At 41.1% G+C, this 16,187-nt stretch overlaps 1 protein-coding gene across 4 annotated transcripts in view; it reads left to right on the top strand.

Moving 5' to 3' along the window:
• AMPD3 (adenosine monophosphate deaminase 3) overlaps window positions 1-14,878 on the top strand; it is a 33,391-nt gene extending 18,513 nt beyond the window's left edge. For 3 of the 4 annotated variants that reach the window (XM_059848835.1, XM_059848836.1, XM_059848834.1), the window contains exons 7-15: window positions 1,154-1,348; window positions 1,595-1,726; window positions 2,627-2,790; window positions 3,948-4,074; window positions 4,905-5,068; window positions 7,081-7,201; window positions 9,117-9,290; window positions 10,378-10,488; window positions 11,423-14,878. In XM_059848835.1, the coding sequence (XP_059704818.1) occupies window positions 1,154-1,348; window positions 1,595-1,726; window positions 2,627-2,790; window positions 3,948-4,074; window positions 4,905-5,068; window positions 7,081-7,201; window positions 9,117-9,290; window positions 10,378-10,488; window positions 11,423-11,599 (1,365 nt within the window). In that variant the 3' untranslated portion in view covers window positions 11,600-14,878. Of the gene's footprint in view, window positions 1-1,153; window positions 1,349-1,594; window positions 1,727-2,626; window positions 2,791-3,947; window positions 4,075-4,904; window positions 5,069-7,080; window positions 7,202-9,116; window positions 9,291-9,513; window positions 9,649-10,377; window positions 10,489-11,422 lie in introns of those variants that run through there. The other variant, XM_059848837.1, reaches the window with a different exon arrangement.
• The last annotated feature ends 1,309 nt before the right edge of the window (window positions 14,879-16,187 follow it).

The following is a 16,187-nucleotide window of genomic DNA, read 5'->3' as shown; positions in this document are numbered from 1 at the left end:
TCCTGTGGCCTGGATGTGATGGCATAAACCCAGGTTTACACTGCAGGAGGGTGGCTTATTCGTGTGCTCTGTGGTGTATTTCCTGCTGATCCTTAAAAGCAGATAAGGATGTTGGTTATTCTGTTGGTAGGATGTGACACTGCAGTCACTGCACACAGGGGAGTGTGTGGGGCTCACTTTGTTCATGTCCATGTTTGCAGTTTCCTGGACAGAGGGGTCCTGCATGAGAGTCCTTTCACACATCTAGGTTCAGTGGCTCCTTATAGCTGGCTTATCAGAGTATTTGGTTTATTTGAGAAGTTCTTTAAGTGTTACTAAGGACTTACACAGGGAAAACTTACATGACAACCAACCCCCAGATCTTGTGAGTTGTTTCTTTGGTTTGTGTTCCAATAGAGGCTGCTCAGGTGGCAATGCAAGCTCCTGAGCAAAAGCAAAGAAGACTTGTGGAAATAATTTGTTTCTTGTCAATACTTTTTTTTTTTTTTTCAACAAAACCTGAAGGAGTACTCTCAGCCCTTCTGTGAATTTGCACTTCCCTTGGTGTGTGAAGAGATGTCTAAGAAAGAAGATCTGAACAGTCTGTCAGTGTTATGAGTTGCTGTATTATAATTAAACTTGGAAAAAATGGTGACAAAAATCTCAGATGAATATTCTTCAGTACTAGTGACCTAAGATGTTTCATTTGGTTGAAATATCATTGAAAAAATGAGTTCTGCTTTTGGAAATGGCTGAGAATTCCAAGTCCCTGCAGTCAGTGAGGATAGTTATAACCACAGTGTATAACTAGAGAGGCACTGTTGATTCATTAATGAAGTAAAAGAATACTAAGGGGTCAGAGTGTCCTTTAAGGAAGTATCTAGTTTAATCTGGACCCAGGGTCAGTGATTGATTAGCACTTAGAATGTATCTTGTTGAAAATGTTCCTATTTAAATAGGAAACTGCTAATTGAGGGCTACTTTACTTAGTTCTCCTTACTAATTCAACCAAAATCAAAATCAGGGTTCTCAAACATTTTGATTTGCTTAGGCACTAAACCATTTGTTGCTTAAGGAATATTTTAGAAGGCTTTACTGTTGTCAGTGACATAGATACTTTGCTAATTAAGTCTATGTAAATGGATGATAAGCATAAAGAACCTTTTGGTTTCAGGTTGACACTCACATCCATGCTGCTGCCTGCATGAACCAGAAGCACTTGCTGAGGTTTATTAAGCACACCTATCAAACGGAGCCCGACAGGATTGTTGCAGAGAAAAAAGGCAAGAAGATGACTTTGAAGCAAGTCTTCGAAAGCCTTCACATGGACCCCTATGACCTCACTGTAGACTCTTTAGATGTCCATGCAGTAAGTCTAGTGAAATGACAAAACAAATGGGAAAAAGCTCAGTTTTCCAAGTGTAAAATTCCAGTTTCTACAATGTTTGCACGATAACTTACTAAATCAGAATTTGACTTCATGCATTACATTGCACGTTTGAAAGAAGCTATCACAGGATTTTTCTTTTCTGTGCCTTTTAATGCTGGGCAATATGATTTATGAGCTATTGTGTGTTCTTAAAACTATGGTTATTTGGGTTTGTTCCTCCCCCAGGGACGTCAAACATTCCATCGATTTGACAAATTCAATTCCAAGTACAATCCAGTTGGTGCCAGTGAGCTGAGGGACTTGTACTTGAAGACTGAGAACTATATTGGTGGTGAATATTTTGCTCGTATGGTCAAGGTAAATAAGTTTCAAGCTTTTCCAGCTGTAGAGAAATGAAGGTTTGTAATAGGTTTGTGATGTCATAACTATACAGACCTAAGGGTATGGTTTAGTGATTCCAAGTGTTGGGCTTGCTCCAGCAATTCCTCAGAGGAAAACCTCTGCTAAGCCAGCTCCTGCTGCTTTCTAACAGTTTTATGAGGTAGAAACGTACACATAAGCTGTGTATGAGTCCAAAGCTGAGTTGTGGGTTGTTTTAAACTAATGGAGGGAAGCTGAGGGTCAATTCACTGGTTTAGTATTTTGTTAGGGTGTAGTTGGCTGCTGGTAGTTGCTAGGGAAGAAGGAACTAGGGAAGTGCCTCTGCATAAATCTGCATCTGCACATGCATGCAAAAGGCTTCAAATTAATTTCTTAGAACAAAAAAATTAATAGTTTTTGTGATGTAGTAGGTGTCAGCTCTTCTTGAATATACAAAAGTATTGTCTAAAATCAATTGCTGTAAAACTGCTTGCTACCACAGATTCTGGGTCAGATTCTCCAGTGTTCTGTGTATTCTATGTAGACATTGCTGTAGTTTCAATAGTGTAATTCTGATTTATTTATCTTAAATGTAGGTCTGACAAAGGTGTTAGTAATGACTGCAGAAGAACCTTGTCCCTTAAAGGGAGATGTTAGAGTTATTCCCAGTTATATGTACAGTTAAGTTATACTCACATGATCTTTGAGCTAGCTTGCCAGTAGAGTATTGAGATGCCTAAAATAAAATAATGGATTGAAAGACAAGAGATTCCCTTTATCTTTGAAGGGTGCCAACACAGTTATGTCTGCTCTGAGGAAAATGCAATGATAAATATATTTCTAGCTGTGAATGATCTCAGTGTCCATATTAAAGCAAATATATTTATTACTTCCTAGGAAGTAGCCCGTGAGCTAGAAGAAAGTAAGTACCAGTACACAGAGCCCCGCTTATCCATCTATGGGCGGTCTCCAGATGAATGGCTGAACTTGGCAAAATGGTTCATTAAGCATAAAGTTTATTCCCCTAATATGCGCTGGATAATTCAGGTTCCCAGAATCTAGTAAGTAACCAGGAGCCCTTGGTAATCTTAATAGTTTGAAATCATACCACTGATTTAATTTCTGGTAATATTTAGATGGCTTATTAGCTGTCCTGTAGTTCTGTTTATAAGCAATAGCTTGGGAGATTTATTTTTGACCACTGGTGCAGTTTTCCTGACAGTCTGGGGGTGGAAGACAGGAGATGGGATTGAATCTGCTCCTTATGAAGGTATTCAAAACTACTGTGAATTATTTGTAAGTCTGAAGACATTGAAACCAAAAATTACAACTGGGTGAAATCAAGCTGCATTCAAAGGCCAATTAAAATGCAATTTAGTAATAAGAATAAATCAACTCTTAAATTCCATGAAGGAGTAGAAAATGCTTTGTCAAATTGTTACCATCAAGATTAGTGACTAAATGACAATGAAGTTGAAAACAACCCAGACCGATGATTTCCAAACTTAAATCCTTGTCAGTTCTTCTTAGTTTTTAAGCATCCTTTGGGACTTTATTTCTTTGTTTCCAATACTGTGTGTTGTAATACAGTCTCCCCTGATAATTTTGTCAGACTTAATAGCTGAGCTTCATGTTTTGAAATGTCACAGTTGGGGTATGAGTGGAGAAGGAGCTGTCACAGTCACATGTATCCCCCAGAGTGTGCTTTTCACTGGGGAGAAAGTTTCTCTCCTTTAATTCCTTACATAGCAATTTCTGACATGCATGGCACAGTCAGCACTTGGAATAAGCCATGCACCTAGTGGCACATGGAAGTAGTATCCCTTTTTTCTGAAGGGCTCACTAGAGCTCAGCATTCTGCTTTCATCTGGAGTAGTTACAGCTTTAGGAAACAGAATCCTTCACGAGAGGTAGCTCGTTATCTCCCCTGGCAGTAACTGCATGTCTGTAAAGGACAGGGTCACTGCTCTGAGGCAGCATCTGCCCCTGCATGCTGTCTCTATTTTTGGAGCACTTGAGAGCTTCAGCAGAGCCTGGATGAAGCAGAGTGCCAGGCAGTGCAGGAAACAGAGCACAGAGACAATCTGCCCTGACAGAAACTTTGAATTTCTGAATCCTGGTGGAACTGGAGCTCTAGAATGTACACAAATAACAGAAAATATGAAAGTGAAGGACAATACAAGCTTATTAAAGAGTGTGTCTATTTTTTCCCCTTCAGTGACATATTTAGATCCAAAAATATTCTGCCTAGTTTTGGGAAGATGTTGGAGAACATCTTTGTACCTTTGTTTGAAGCAACAATCAATCCCAAAGACCACAAAGAATTGCACCTATTCCTCAAATATGTAAGTATGTTTGGGTTTTCTTTCTCACATGAAATGGATCCTCTACTGCTCTTTTTTTTTCTTTCTTTTTCTTTTTTTTTTTTTTTGTGGTCCACAGCTCTTCCCAGACACTAAAAAAACTTCCTTCTCCACAGATTGCCTGTGTTATTATTGCTTCAAAACCCTGACACATAACTTAGTACAAGTCTGCGTGAGGTCCTATGCTCACATAACCTCTTTATTTCCTCAGAAACAGCTCATTTATTTGTCCTTTCATTAATAACCAAAAATGTTTGCATGCTCTTGTGCACCATCATCCAGGACAGGTACTTTGAGCTGCTTCTAAACTGGTCTCCAAGAAGGAGGCAGCTGGAAGGAAGCTTTGTGTAGATTGTGATGGGTCTCAGGAGAGAAGTGGGGATGTAGCTGCTGGGACAAGGTTAACACAGCCATTTCTGAGTGTGCCTCAGATCACAGCTCTGAGGTTTGCTGGGAGCCCTTTGCTTTCAGCTGCTTATCAAAGACAGCAGATGAGTTCAAAGGATTCTGGTCTGGATCTCAGGGAGTTTTGCAGCTCTGTAAACCCCCACAGCAGCCTGAAGGCTTTTGTGCACCTGGGCTTTTCCTGTTTGTCTCAGGAAAAAAAAAAAGGGTAAAACTTTGACAAAACATGTTATTCCTGCTGTGTGCATGGGATGGTAGGATGCAGAGCAGCAGGACTGCTAGGATAGGGATGGAAACGAAGGAGGAGGGACTGGATGCTTGTTCAAACAAGTCCTGAAGCAAGAGCATGTGGCACTGAAGTTGGCTTCTTGAAGCCCCTTATTTGTGTGAATTTCTCCTCCCACCAGGTGACTGGCTTTGACAGTGTTGATGATGAATCCAAACACAGTGGCCATATGTTCTCTGACAAGAGCCTTAACCCTGACCTCTGGACCAGTGAGAAGAATCCCCCATATAGCTATTATTTGTATTATATGTATGTCAACATCATGTTGCTAAACAACCTTAGAAGGTAAGTGGACACTCTTCTATTTTACAAGCTCCCAGAAAATCAATATCTTTCTCTCAGACTGTCACAGTATCAAGATTACAGATCTTCTGAAGCAAGAGTTGTTTTGAATTACTTAGAGTTGAGTACTTGAGATATTTTGAAAATACTAATGATAGAATTAATTCAAACAAAAAATTCAGAAATTATAGAGGCATCAGATTAATAGCTTGGTTTGATATTTTTGTGTATTTTGGGATTTTTTAACTCCTTAAAGCTGCATATACCAAACGAAACAAAAGAAGGGACCCCACAAAACCCACTCACTGCTCTTTGCTTGGCTTTGCAGCAGATTCCCAAATACAGTGCACCTGCCCCTCGGTGCCTGGCTGTCTCCTGGTAATTTAAGAGACACAAAGTAATATTGTGGCACACTGGCTTAGGGGCTGCTGCATTCAGAGACAGACCAAGTAGGACACAATTACAAACTGCACATCCAGCTAACTTCCTTTAGCAGGCTTCTTGACTCACTCAGTTTAATACTTTTGAGACCAATGTCTAGGCAAGTAATGCAGGGAGTTACGTGACATCAGCCTGTCAGAGCAGATTTTGGCATCAGGCTCAGGAAATTCAGTGTGAATTATATTGCTAAATTTGCAGCTGACTCATTGACCTGCACAAGTCCAGCCGAGGCACAGTGAGGTTATTCACTAATGTGAGAGTGTCATCACTTACCCTGAAAGGAATTGCTTCACTTCATTCAGTTATTTAGATTATTTTTGTTACTCAGAAAATGTTTTGGGATTTTCTTATAGAAGGTGCACAGATTTGTCATTTTACAGTTTTATCCAAGTTAGCATTCAAAATGTTACTACTTCTCTCCCACTGCTACTTCAAGCATTTTTTAATCATTCTGTTTGATCAAAACTCAAAATGCAAACACCCACCTTAAATTACCTCATATGTGCAACAATCAGGTGTAGCTCTTTTAATTCTATAATGGAAAGGACACACTACAGCAGATAGCTGCAGGAGTCATCCCTTTCTCCTGACTTCCTTTACATTGTCTGTAGTCTACATGCTTTTTCTGTTCCAAAGAGAGATTCTGCCAGAACTAATGCATTTCTTTTTTACCTCAGGATCATTTTGACCACTGTATTAAAATGCCCCCAGATAATCATTAAATATTCTTTACAGCTGAGATAGTGACAGAATTCACCAATGAGTCACTAACTGCTCACCCTGTTAATCTAAGTGCTTGAGTCAACACAGCCCTGAAAAGACTGTTTTATATTTTTGGTAATACCAGCTAGGTTGGATTACATCCTCACATCAGGAGAAATGTTACTGACTTCCACTCTAGAATTGCCTTATAGTCTAACAGTCCTTGTTGAAATTGTGTTTTGAACATCTCCAAATACTTGTGGGACATTTTTCTGCAGTGAGTAACAGGGCCCATTATAACCTCAAACCCAGCATCGCTTTTAATGCAGGTGTTAATTCAGCAATTCCAGAAATTACAGTGCAAGTCTGGTGTAATAACATTCCTAGATCACCTCTGTTTCTGAAGGTGTGGTTTTATGCTCCACGTAACCTGGTGAGGTGGCAGGCTCTGATCACACTAGGTGCTGTTAGCTAACTCTTGGCAATGTGCTTCCCCTTGTTCCCTCATTTTGAACCAGGAATTCTGCAGCCACAGGTTGCATGGGTTTGCTGAATTTTCCATCTGTCAGTTCACTCCACTGCAATCCATTCAGTAGCTGTTCACCCAGTGGGTAGACAATTGCTAAATGAGATGTAACTGGGGAAGGCAAGAAGACACAAGTGTGTCTGGTGGTAGAAGGAGCTTGGGTAGAGGGACCTGCCCTTTTGAGCAGCCCACTACAGGTAGGCTTGGGTAGATGTCACATCAAACTGTAGGAGAATGTGTAACTTCATTTTCTTCTTTTTAAATCCACATATTACTGGCAGTTATATACCAAATAGATAAAGGACAGTTCTTTCTTTTAAGTGAAACTTGCTTTTGATCTCTTCAGGGAAAGAGGCATGTGCACCTTCCTGTTTCGACCTCACTGTGGAGAAGCTGGGTCTATCACACACCTTGTTTCTGCCTTTCTGACAGCAGACAACATCTCTCATGGATTGCTCCTGAAGAAGGTATTGCTCCTGAGCTAATCACTGTGTGCTCAGACATCCATCACTGGTTCACACAGAAGGCACCAAATGGACATTTTTCATTAATTCATTTTCTTAGCAAGGCACAAGTAACTCTTCAGTTTGGTCAGAAACTCCACCCAGACACCCCCCCCTCCCCTGCCCCCAACACCAGAACACATGGACCTGCTGGAGGGAGTCCAGAGAAGGCCATGAAGACACTCAGAGGGCTGGAGCACCTCTCCTGTGAGGAAAGGCTGAGAGCATTGGGGTTGTGCAGCCTGGAAAAGTGAAAGTTCCAGGGAGAGCTTCTAGCACCTTCCAGTAGCTAAATGGGGGTTACAAGAAACCTGGAGAGGGACTTTTTGCAAGGGCAGGTAGTGACAGGACAAGGGGGAGTTGAAAGAGAGTAGCTTTAGATTAGATATTGGGAAGAAATTCTTTACTGTGAGGATGGTGAGGCCCTGGCACAGGTTGCCCAGAAGCTGTGGATGCCCCATCCCTGGAAGTGCTCAAAGCCAGGCTGGATGAGGCTTTGAGCCACCTGGTCTAGTGGGAGGTGTCCCTTCCCATTGCTGGGGGTTGGAACCAGATGATCTCTAAGGTCCTTTACAAACCAAACCTTTTCAAGATTCAATGAAATAAAGAAGCTCAACTGAATTTCCTGTTCCTAAGCTACAAGAAGACAGCTTTGTCTTCACAGGGAAGGCAGATCAACTGTTCAGATACATCAAAGACTTGGCAGCACCCATTTTTGGTTACTCCAAGCAGAGTTAAAATTATGTGAACAAAATTTATAACTTTAGACTTGCTACTGCTCCCTGGTTTAGTCCCAGAAGAAGTTAAGGAAAGCTCTCATTTTTTCTCTATGGGAAAAAAGGTCATTTTCTCTGAGTGGCTTTTCTGTACTTCAGGGTTCTTTCAGAAATTCTTTAAGGATTTGATTATTGTGATCAAGAAATTCAACATAGATGTTTGACACAACAATATTTTAGACAGAACAAATGTTTTATGACAGAACAAATGCTGCAATTCCTGGCACATTAGTTAATGAAAACCATCACTCAACCCATCCTCAGGGCACTGTTTCATAATTAAAATAATTGGTCAGTGGGTGGCAGACTTGTACTAAGTTTACTGTAATTTTTCAGGAGTTCCCTTATAAGTGATTTTTTTTCTGGTTAGTGCTGGAAAATTCTCAGTGTTTTTCAACATAACCAAGAACAAAGAAAAAATATACCTAAAATCATGTCCAATACTATGCTCAAGAATAATAAGTCATAAAATTAGACTCAGAGTAGCACTAAAGCAGTGTGTGACCAAAGCATTCTCCTCTTCCCTCTCTCCTGCATGGCCTGGTGTGATAAGATGGGATAGCAGGTTCTAATAACAGTAACAGTAATAAAGGCACTTGTGAGGTTCATAGGTTGGCTAAGGCAACACAGTCATAAAGATGACGTGCTCACAGATTATTTCTATTATGTACAACAGCAACACATGACTTCTCGTAACTTAAAACTTCTTTTGCTCCTAAAATTTATCTATTGGACTGCAGCTTTGGAAATAAAAAATTGCTTAGCTGTTCTTTACCATTTGTTCTCTGTGACTTTCAGGTTTTAGGGGAAGGTATGCAGCTGATCTCAAATGCAGTGCCCATAATGGTCATATATATACTTACTAGTTGACAGTAATATTAGTCACTGTATTTTTAAACAGACTATGTTTAAGAACATAAATTATTTTTAGTAAGATATAAAATTCAGACTTTTAAATATTTCCCGGAGAAGTCATGGTCAACCTAATTTTTTTGATCTTAGTCTTTCCTCTGTATTGCTGTTTCCATTTTATCCAAGGGAAATCCTTCTCTTTTTCATTATCCCATAGTTCCATTAAATGCTGACTGTGTTTTGTTTTTCAGAGTCCTGTCCTCCAGTATCTGTATTATCTTGCACAAATCCCCATTGCTATGTCCCCACTTAGTAACAACAGCCTATTCCTGGAGTACTCCAAAAATCCGCTACGGGAATTTCTCCATAAGGGCCTGCATGTCTCCCTCTCCACTGATGATCCTATGCAGTTTCATTACACAAAGGTAGGAGTTGCAAAAGGCATCAGCTTTGAATTTGGCAACAGCACCACGAGGGTCCAGAATGACCTGAAAGCTGTTTTATTTCATTGCTTAGGACATAGTGTCATGTCTTTCAGTCACTTCATTCATTCTCCCTCCTCATTCTCTGTCTATTACTCACTGTTAGGCTTCGGAAGGAAATGTCTGATTTCCTAATTATGTTTCTTTTGTACTCTTGCCTCTCCAGTGTTGGCTGTTGAAGTATAAAATGAAGGATGAGGCTGAAGGGAGGTTTGAGCCTTCATAAACAATCCTCTAGAGTGCCAGGAAAGTCCAGTTTCCTTACTCTAATAAGTCTGGGGAAGTACATTACAAAAACACGATGTAGAATCTCAAGATGACATACGAGCTGCTTGCTCAGTGAGCCGGAACAGATCCCTGCCCTTGGGTGGCCTGGCAGGACAGGAGTGCCTGGTCACTGGCTGCGATGCCCTGGTTTGTGGCTGGCACCGATTTGAGCCATGCTGTGCCCGGAGGAGCCCGTCCGTCGCTCAGCTCCGTGTGCCAGGACAAGCCGAGCCCTGCTGGCCTTGGCCCGGGCTGGCTGCTGGCCCGGGACACGGAGCTGCTGCTGCTGCTGGCCGGGGCACGGGCGCGGTCCCACGGAGCTGCCCGGTGCTGGGCTGGGCCAGCCCGCCGGGGCCACACCCGCCCGGCCCGCCTGGGAGGGCCCGAGCGAGAAATTGCCCTGCTCCCTGTCCGTGTGCAAAGTCACTCAGGCTGTACAGCTGGGTGCTCCAGGGGGCTGTGTACCCTGGGGGCTCCTTTGGCATTGCCTAAGAAATGCCTCCAAGGATCTGGACTGCAGGCTGCCATTTCTTAGAATAAGCTAACTGGATACCCAGTGCCTATTAATTATTAACCTGTAGTCCTTGGGAAATTTGAAATGAACAATTCTTTTCATAGTAGTTGTGATTTTAAAGTTTCAAACTTCTAATTTTTCACAGCTGTCTAAAGAGCATGTGTAAAATCCTTACTAGTAATGAGTACGTATCCCCATTTATATCTAATTTACATATAACTTAGTATCAAATGTACTTTGGTGCTGCAGGAAGCTCTCATGGAAGAATATGCTATTGCAGCTCAGGTGTGGAAACTAAGCACGTGTGACTTGTGTGAAATAGCAAGAAACAGCGTTCTACAGAGTGGACTGTCAGATAAGGTAAGTATGGCTGGAAAACCTCTCCTGTGAATATTAAGGCAAGTAGGAACCCAGAAGTCAATAGTGTGAGCACTGAATAGCAGGTGCTGAGTGATGTATTTGTGCACATCCCTGTCCTTTTTCCATAAATGGTCACAAACTATCTGCTATGCAGTCTTACATTACAAGTAAAGTATTAATATTACTTTTCCCCATTAGCTTTGTTTTGGAATTCTCAAAATATGTAGAGAGACCAGATGTCTGTTTATACTCAGTTCTCCTTCCAGTTACAAACTTTTAATTATTTGGGTGATATCCTTCTGCCAGTGATTTTCTGCATCATGTCTTAGCATTAAGTAAAAACAAACTGCCTGTCATAAGTAAGACATGTTTTTTTACTTAAAAGGGAGTACTGCAGAAAATATTCTGGTTTAGATAGGCAGTCAGATTAGATTAAATTCCCTTTTGGCTTGAAAATATTATACAGCCAAGGCTTTATCTAGGACTTATGTTAGAGCATTCTCTCTTCTGTGTCACTTTTGAACATTTCTCTGAAGGAACTGGTATTTGAAGGGGCTTCATGAGTATGTTCTGTTGCTTCTTCCAATATTCCCTGCTGACAACTACTCGTTTTCCTCCTGTGTGACATTTAACCAACAAAAAAGACCTAAGCCTCTTTTTGTCCTCTCACATGCAAGATGTGGCAGTGAAAGCTGAACAATAACACAGAGGGTTTTAGCAAGCCAGACTGAGTGCACTTTTGAGTGATTATATGGATAAACTTTGGCCTTAAAATCTCCTAAACTGGTTAAGACTCTGAGGAAGAGTTCAACGGCCAGCTGGTTCAAACTGCTCTTTTCACTTGTACTGGACTCATTCAGCTAACACTTATTCCTGCAATAAGTCAAAGCAGCTGAACTGACTTCTTCCTTTTGACTTTTAATCCCGTTCACAGGAAAAGCAGAAATTCTTAGGGGTGAATTATTGCAAGGAAGGGCCTGAGGGAAATGACATTCGAAAGACAAATGTTGCCCAGATCCGGATGGCCTTCAGGTACGAGACTCTGTGCAATGAACTCAGCTTCCTGGCTGATGCCATGAGAACAGAAGATATTTCTACTCTGTCCAAGTAGTTACAAACTCAGAGAAACCAGAATATGTTCCTCTTAAGCAGGATAAGATGCTAATTAACCTCAAATCACCTTTGATGCTACAGAGACATAACTGAACAGTCCAGAGACAAAGGGAGTATCTGTGGAAGGTAAACAGCGTTTGCCGTCACCTGTTACTGCGTTATTCTCGTTGCAAAGATTTCGGTTTCTACGAACATTAGGCTTTTTAAGATTGCTGTAAATATTAAATGCAAACTCAGAGAATCATGTACTATTTGTTTCATACTGTCTTAACGGTGCCCTGCTGTGTAGCCTGGGAAACCAGAGGGAGTATGTGTAGAGCAGCTGTGCTGTGCACCTGAGGATCCCGCAGAGGCTGACAGCACGCGCCCACCTGGGTTGGTCCTGCAAGTCTCAATACCAGTCATGGCTTTTAACATTTTTAAGTTTAACCCTTTTTTTCATTAGCAGTTTTTATGGGGTGCAGAATTTTGAGGTTACCCTTTCATTCTGGAAGGTGTTCTGACACAGTTTTTAGCTCAATGTTTCAGCAGTTACACTGGAAAACAAGAAAAACCAACATCGGGTAATCTTGTTCAATGACTAATTAATTCCTGTTGTTATGTAGGATGTCAGTGAAGAACAGCAGATTAATGCTTTTTAATCTAGCTAATGGAAAACATGCTGTCAAAATCACTATTATACATTGCAATGAGTCTAATGAAAATTTTGCCTTGAAAATTGAGAACACTTTTTTATTGCTTTGTAATGGGATTATGTGGATATGCCCGTTCAAATTATTTAGAAATTTATGCAGATAATTCTGGTTGCATGTAAAGAGAAATTTTTTACTTGAAAAAGGGAAGTGTTCTTATGAATCAGTGGTAGAAATGCCAGACCTGGTTCTGGTCCTACTTCTGACATATTTTTACACATTTGTTTTAGTCTGTATTTTAGTCAACTACAGCTGAATGGGAAGTCAAGCTGTCTATTTATACAGAAGCCAGCCCACTTGAAATCTGTCATTTCAAATCATGGTATGTTATGTTAAACTATTTGTTTATGAGGAAGTGGTTAGTAAATTACAGCTCCTGGAGTATTTATCACTTTCAATCCTCTTTCTGTTTCATCATCTTTATGACACTACTTCAGAAAGGATTAAAGGTGATAGATAACATGATGGCAGCTACGTACTGTAGAAGCTGCACACAGTTTCACACCAAAAAGACTCGAGGCTGGGGAAGCAGAGGGTGTGGATGCCTGTGAGTCCAGCAGAGCAACTCAGTTCAAAGGCCTGCAGTCAATGAGGCAGGATCTGAGCCCAGGGTTAGACCCCTGGCTGTCTAATATCCTGCATAGGGACACTGGGCTCCCTCAAACAGGCATTCAGCATTAATGCATAAAAAGCCTGTAACTGATACTGGCCCATCTAGGTTCACCTGACTTTGAACCCTGCATGTTGTGCTCAGCCAGATGTCTTGTGCCCCTTCTATTTCCTAGGCAAGGCCCCTCTCCTGTGCAATAAAATGGCACTAAAGCAGGGGAAGGAGGAATCCCTTATCACCTCCTATAGCTGTGCAGCCTTGCAAGAACACCCCAAGAGGGAGATAAACCTAAAGATGTCAGGAAGCAGCCTGGAGTTAAGGCTGCACATGAGGGAGAGCTCTGGCTATCCACTTGCCATCAGAGTTAGACAATGTCATGCAGAGGGAGCTGCAGTAATTGCAGAGGCTTTTCATCCAAAACCAGGGCTGCAGACAGGTGGTGGGAATTTGACTTCTGCTCTTCAGTGCCCCAGCCTAATGTCTGCAATGTGCCACATTTTGTATTCCTTGTACCCCTAAAAATCATGTGAAACCACATTCTGCTGTCCAGCTGTATAAGAGTAAAATATTCCCAAGTTCTCAGTCAGCAGCCCCTATCAGCCTCACTGTTAGGAATTTTAGCAGCTCATTGAATGAAGTCTCAGGATTGGTGTCATCTGTTTAGGATGAAGTCTGAGAAAGTGGTTTAAGCTGTTCAGCTGGATCAAATGCAAATGTCTTGTTTTCATCAGTACAACTTCCTAATAAACTGTTATCAGCATAACATTATTTGGGAAAAACATCTGCATCCAGGCTAAATAAGCAACATGCTTGGTATGAAAAATTTCAATTTTAAGTATTTCCATGTGATAAACATTGCTTTACTTGGGTAGTTTCACCTATTAGTGCTGCTTTTGTTGTCACTTATATGGGTTTTTTTTAGTTTCCTTAAAACTACACCAAATTTGTGTATATATTTAATACCTTTTCAGCTTTCCTTACCTCAGGTTCTAATAGATCTGTAGCTGTTACTGAAAAAAACCAACTGGATTTGCATATTCAGTGAATGCACAGTAACTGTGATTCTGACAATAACCACAGTAACACAGAAGTGGTCATGACCACAAGTTCTGCTTTCTGTGCTTTCTTGTGTGCTGCTTTTAAGGGGAAATTGGGCTTATAGCATTACATTTGGGGAAGTATAAACAGACATCCTTTCAAGTTTCCACTACTACATTTCTCCTGGTCATCCTTTAATTGGGCAAATGTTACTGAATGCCAAGTTCAGTTCTTAAGCTTTGCCTTGTTTTTGTTTTTTTAAAGTTGCACTTTTGTGCTAATGCGAGGCTGTTCAGAGTAACCTTGAGGGCTCAGGCTGTGGCTGGAATGAAAAGACAGATCCAGCCCAAGTCACCGCTGTACTCATAGACTCCAGTGCAGGACAGGGCAGTGACTGATCCCCCCCAGCTGTGCTGAGGTTAAACCTGGTTAGAACACAGCTGGTTTGACTCAGGGGCTGGAAGAACATCACTGCAGGTGGCAACTGGGGAAGTACTGCTGCAGGATGGAAGAACATCCTACCTGTTCTTTGCTTCATTAGGAAAGAGGCTCAAACGTTATTCAAGGCTTCCTTAAATCTCTTGGTTCAAAAGCATTTTTATACTTTCAACCTGAAATGGTTAATTATGGTTATTTGATGTTTACAACCTATCCACCTGAACAATTCTTTCTGTTCTGTTACTTTAGCAAACTTAAAGCATTTGCTCTGCTACAGGAGAATACATTTTTTTCACAGCCCAGAGCCACCTTACTGTCTCATATCATTGTTCTTTATGTGCGGCTAAACATTTCTGTTCTCTTTGCCTAGTTAAAATCCAAGTCTGAAAAGGTGTCTGTAAAAACTGCTTTTTCTTTCTGTGCCTGAATTACATGATGTTTATCTTTTGCCTCTTGTGGAAGCATTAAACATTACACTAATGAATGAATTGTAAAAGAATATGGTTATGGATTTTGTGTGTATATCTCTCAAAAAAAAATAGCTTCTCTCAACCTCTACATTTAAGGAGAACTAAAACCATGTGCAATTAAATTGACTAAACCTAAATAAAGCATGAAAACTGAAAAAAAAAACCCCACTGGAGATAGGAAAGACAGTGAGCACTATTTAGGAGAAGAGGCTAAAGGCTTATCTGGCTTTAAACAATTCAGTATTAATGCAAGACAACCACTGCAACCTGGCATAAAGTTCTGAAAGTAAAACTGCACTGCTGCCCCCGCTGTCTCTTGGTGCCCACCCTGCTTCCCTGCTCATCCAAGCTGGTCCCCAGGGCAGGGCACGCAGCAGATCCTGCTGATCCTGGAGCCTCGTGTGGATACTGAGCTGTGAGTCAAGACACCCAGCCTGGGAGCAGGAAAGCAGCCCTGACCCTCAGGGCAGCGCAGTTCAAGGGTCTGTGATTTTGTGAGCATGCACAACAGATTTATCTGACAAAACCCAACTAAGAAGCCAGCAAGTGACAGATTTAAATAAATAGTATCAACACAGATATCCTGCTACAGTCACCATGACTTTTGAGGAAAAGCATAACACAAAACACTTCAGTAAGAAAGGGAGTCAAGATTTTTAGATTTAGATTAGAACATCATCCCTTTCAGTACACAAACTTTAGTTCTGTACACAAGCAGCACTGGTGAAGTACAGGAGTACAGGTTCATCTGTATATGTGAAATGTGCATTTCTCCCCCATACCTCTCAAAGCACTGAACACCACTGTTAAACAGCACAGTCTGTATAATACTGAGACACCAACACCACTGCTTCACTAGTCATTCACCATGACTGGCAGGTCTCACATAAAAAGTAGTTTTTGAATGTCTGTTAAAATGGGTCAGAACCACATCAGCATAGAAGCACAGATTGTTGTATCAGACTCCTACCTTCTTACACTTAAAAATTTCAGAGGTTTCCAAATACTTTAGGTTTACTTTGTAAAAACACCCAGCATTTTTAAATAGCACTTTGAATTAAAGAAGAGTGCTCATTTAATCACCTATTGGTTTGTATTCTTCATTCCAGCAGACACACAGTGCAAAGTTCTATCCAAGTTCACAAAACTGATAATTCCTTCTAATATTAAACCTACAAATCCCATGCCCAGTGTTTACTATTTGGATTTTGATGGCTTAGTGAGGTAAGCAAAGATCTGCTAATGAACATCTTGGCAGCTCAGACACAAAAGCAGAATGTGCTGTCCCATCCCTCACGGCTGTAACATTGGCTGGCTCAGTGAAACGTTACCTGGTGA

This window comes from Haemorhous mexicanus, chromosome 6 (assembly GCF_027477595.1).
Source record: "Haemorhous mexicanus isolate bHaeMex1 chromosome 6, bHaeMex1.pri, whole genome shotgun sequence".
Lineage (NCBI taxonomy): Eukaryota > Metazoa > Chordata > Aves > Passeriformes > Fringillidae > Haemorhous > Haemorhous mexicanus.
This window is presented reverse-complemented; position numbering and strand designations above follow the sequence as displayed.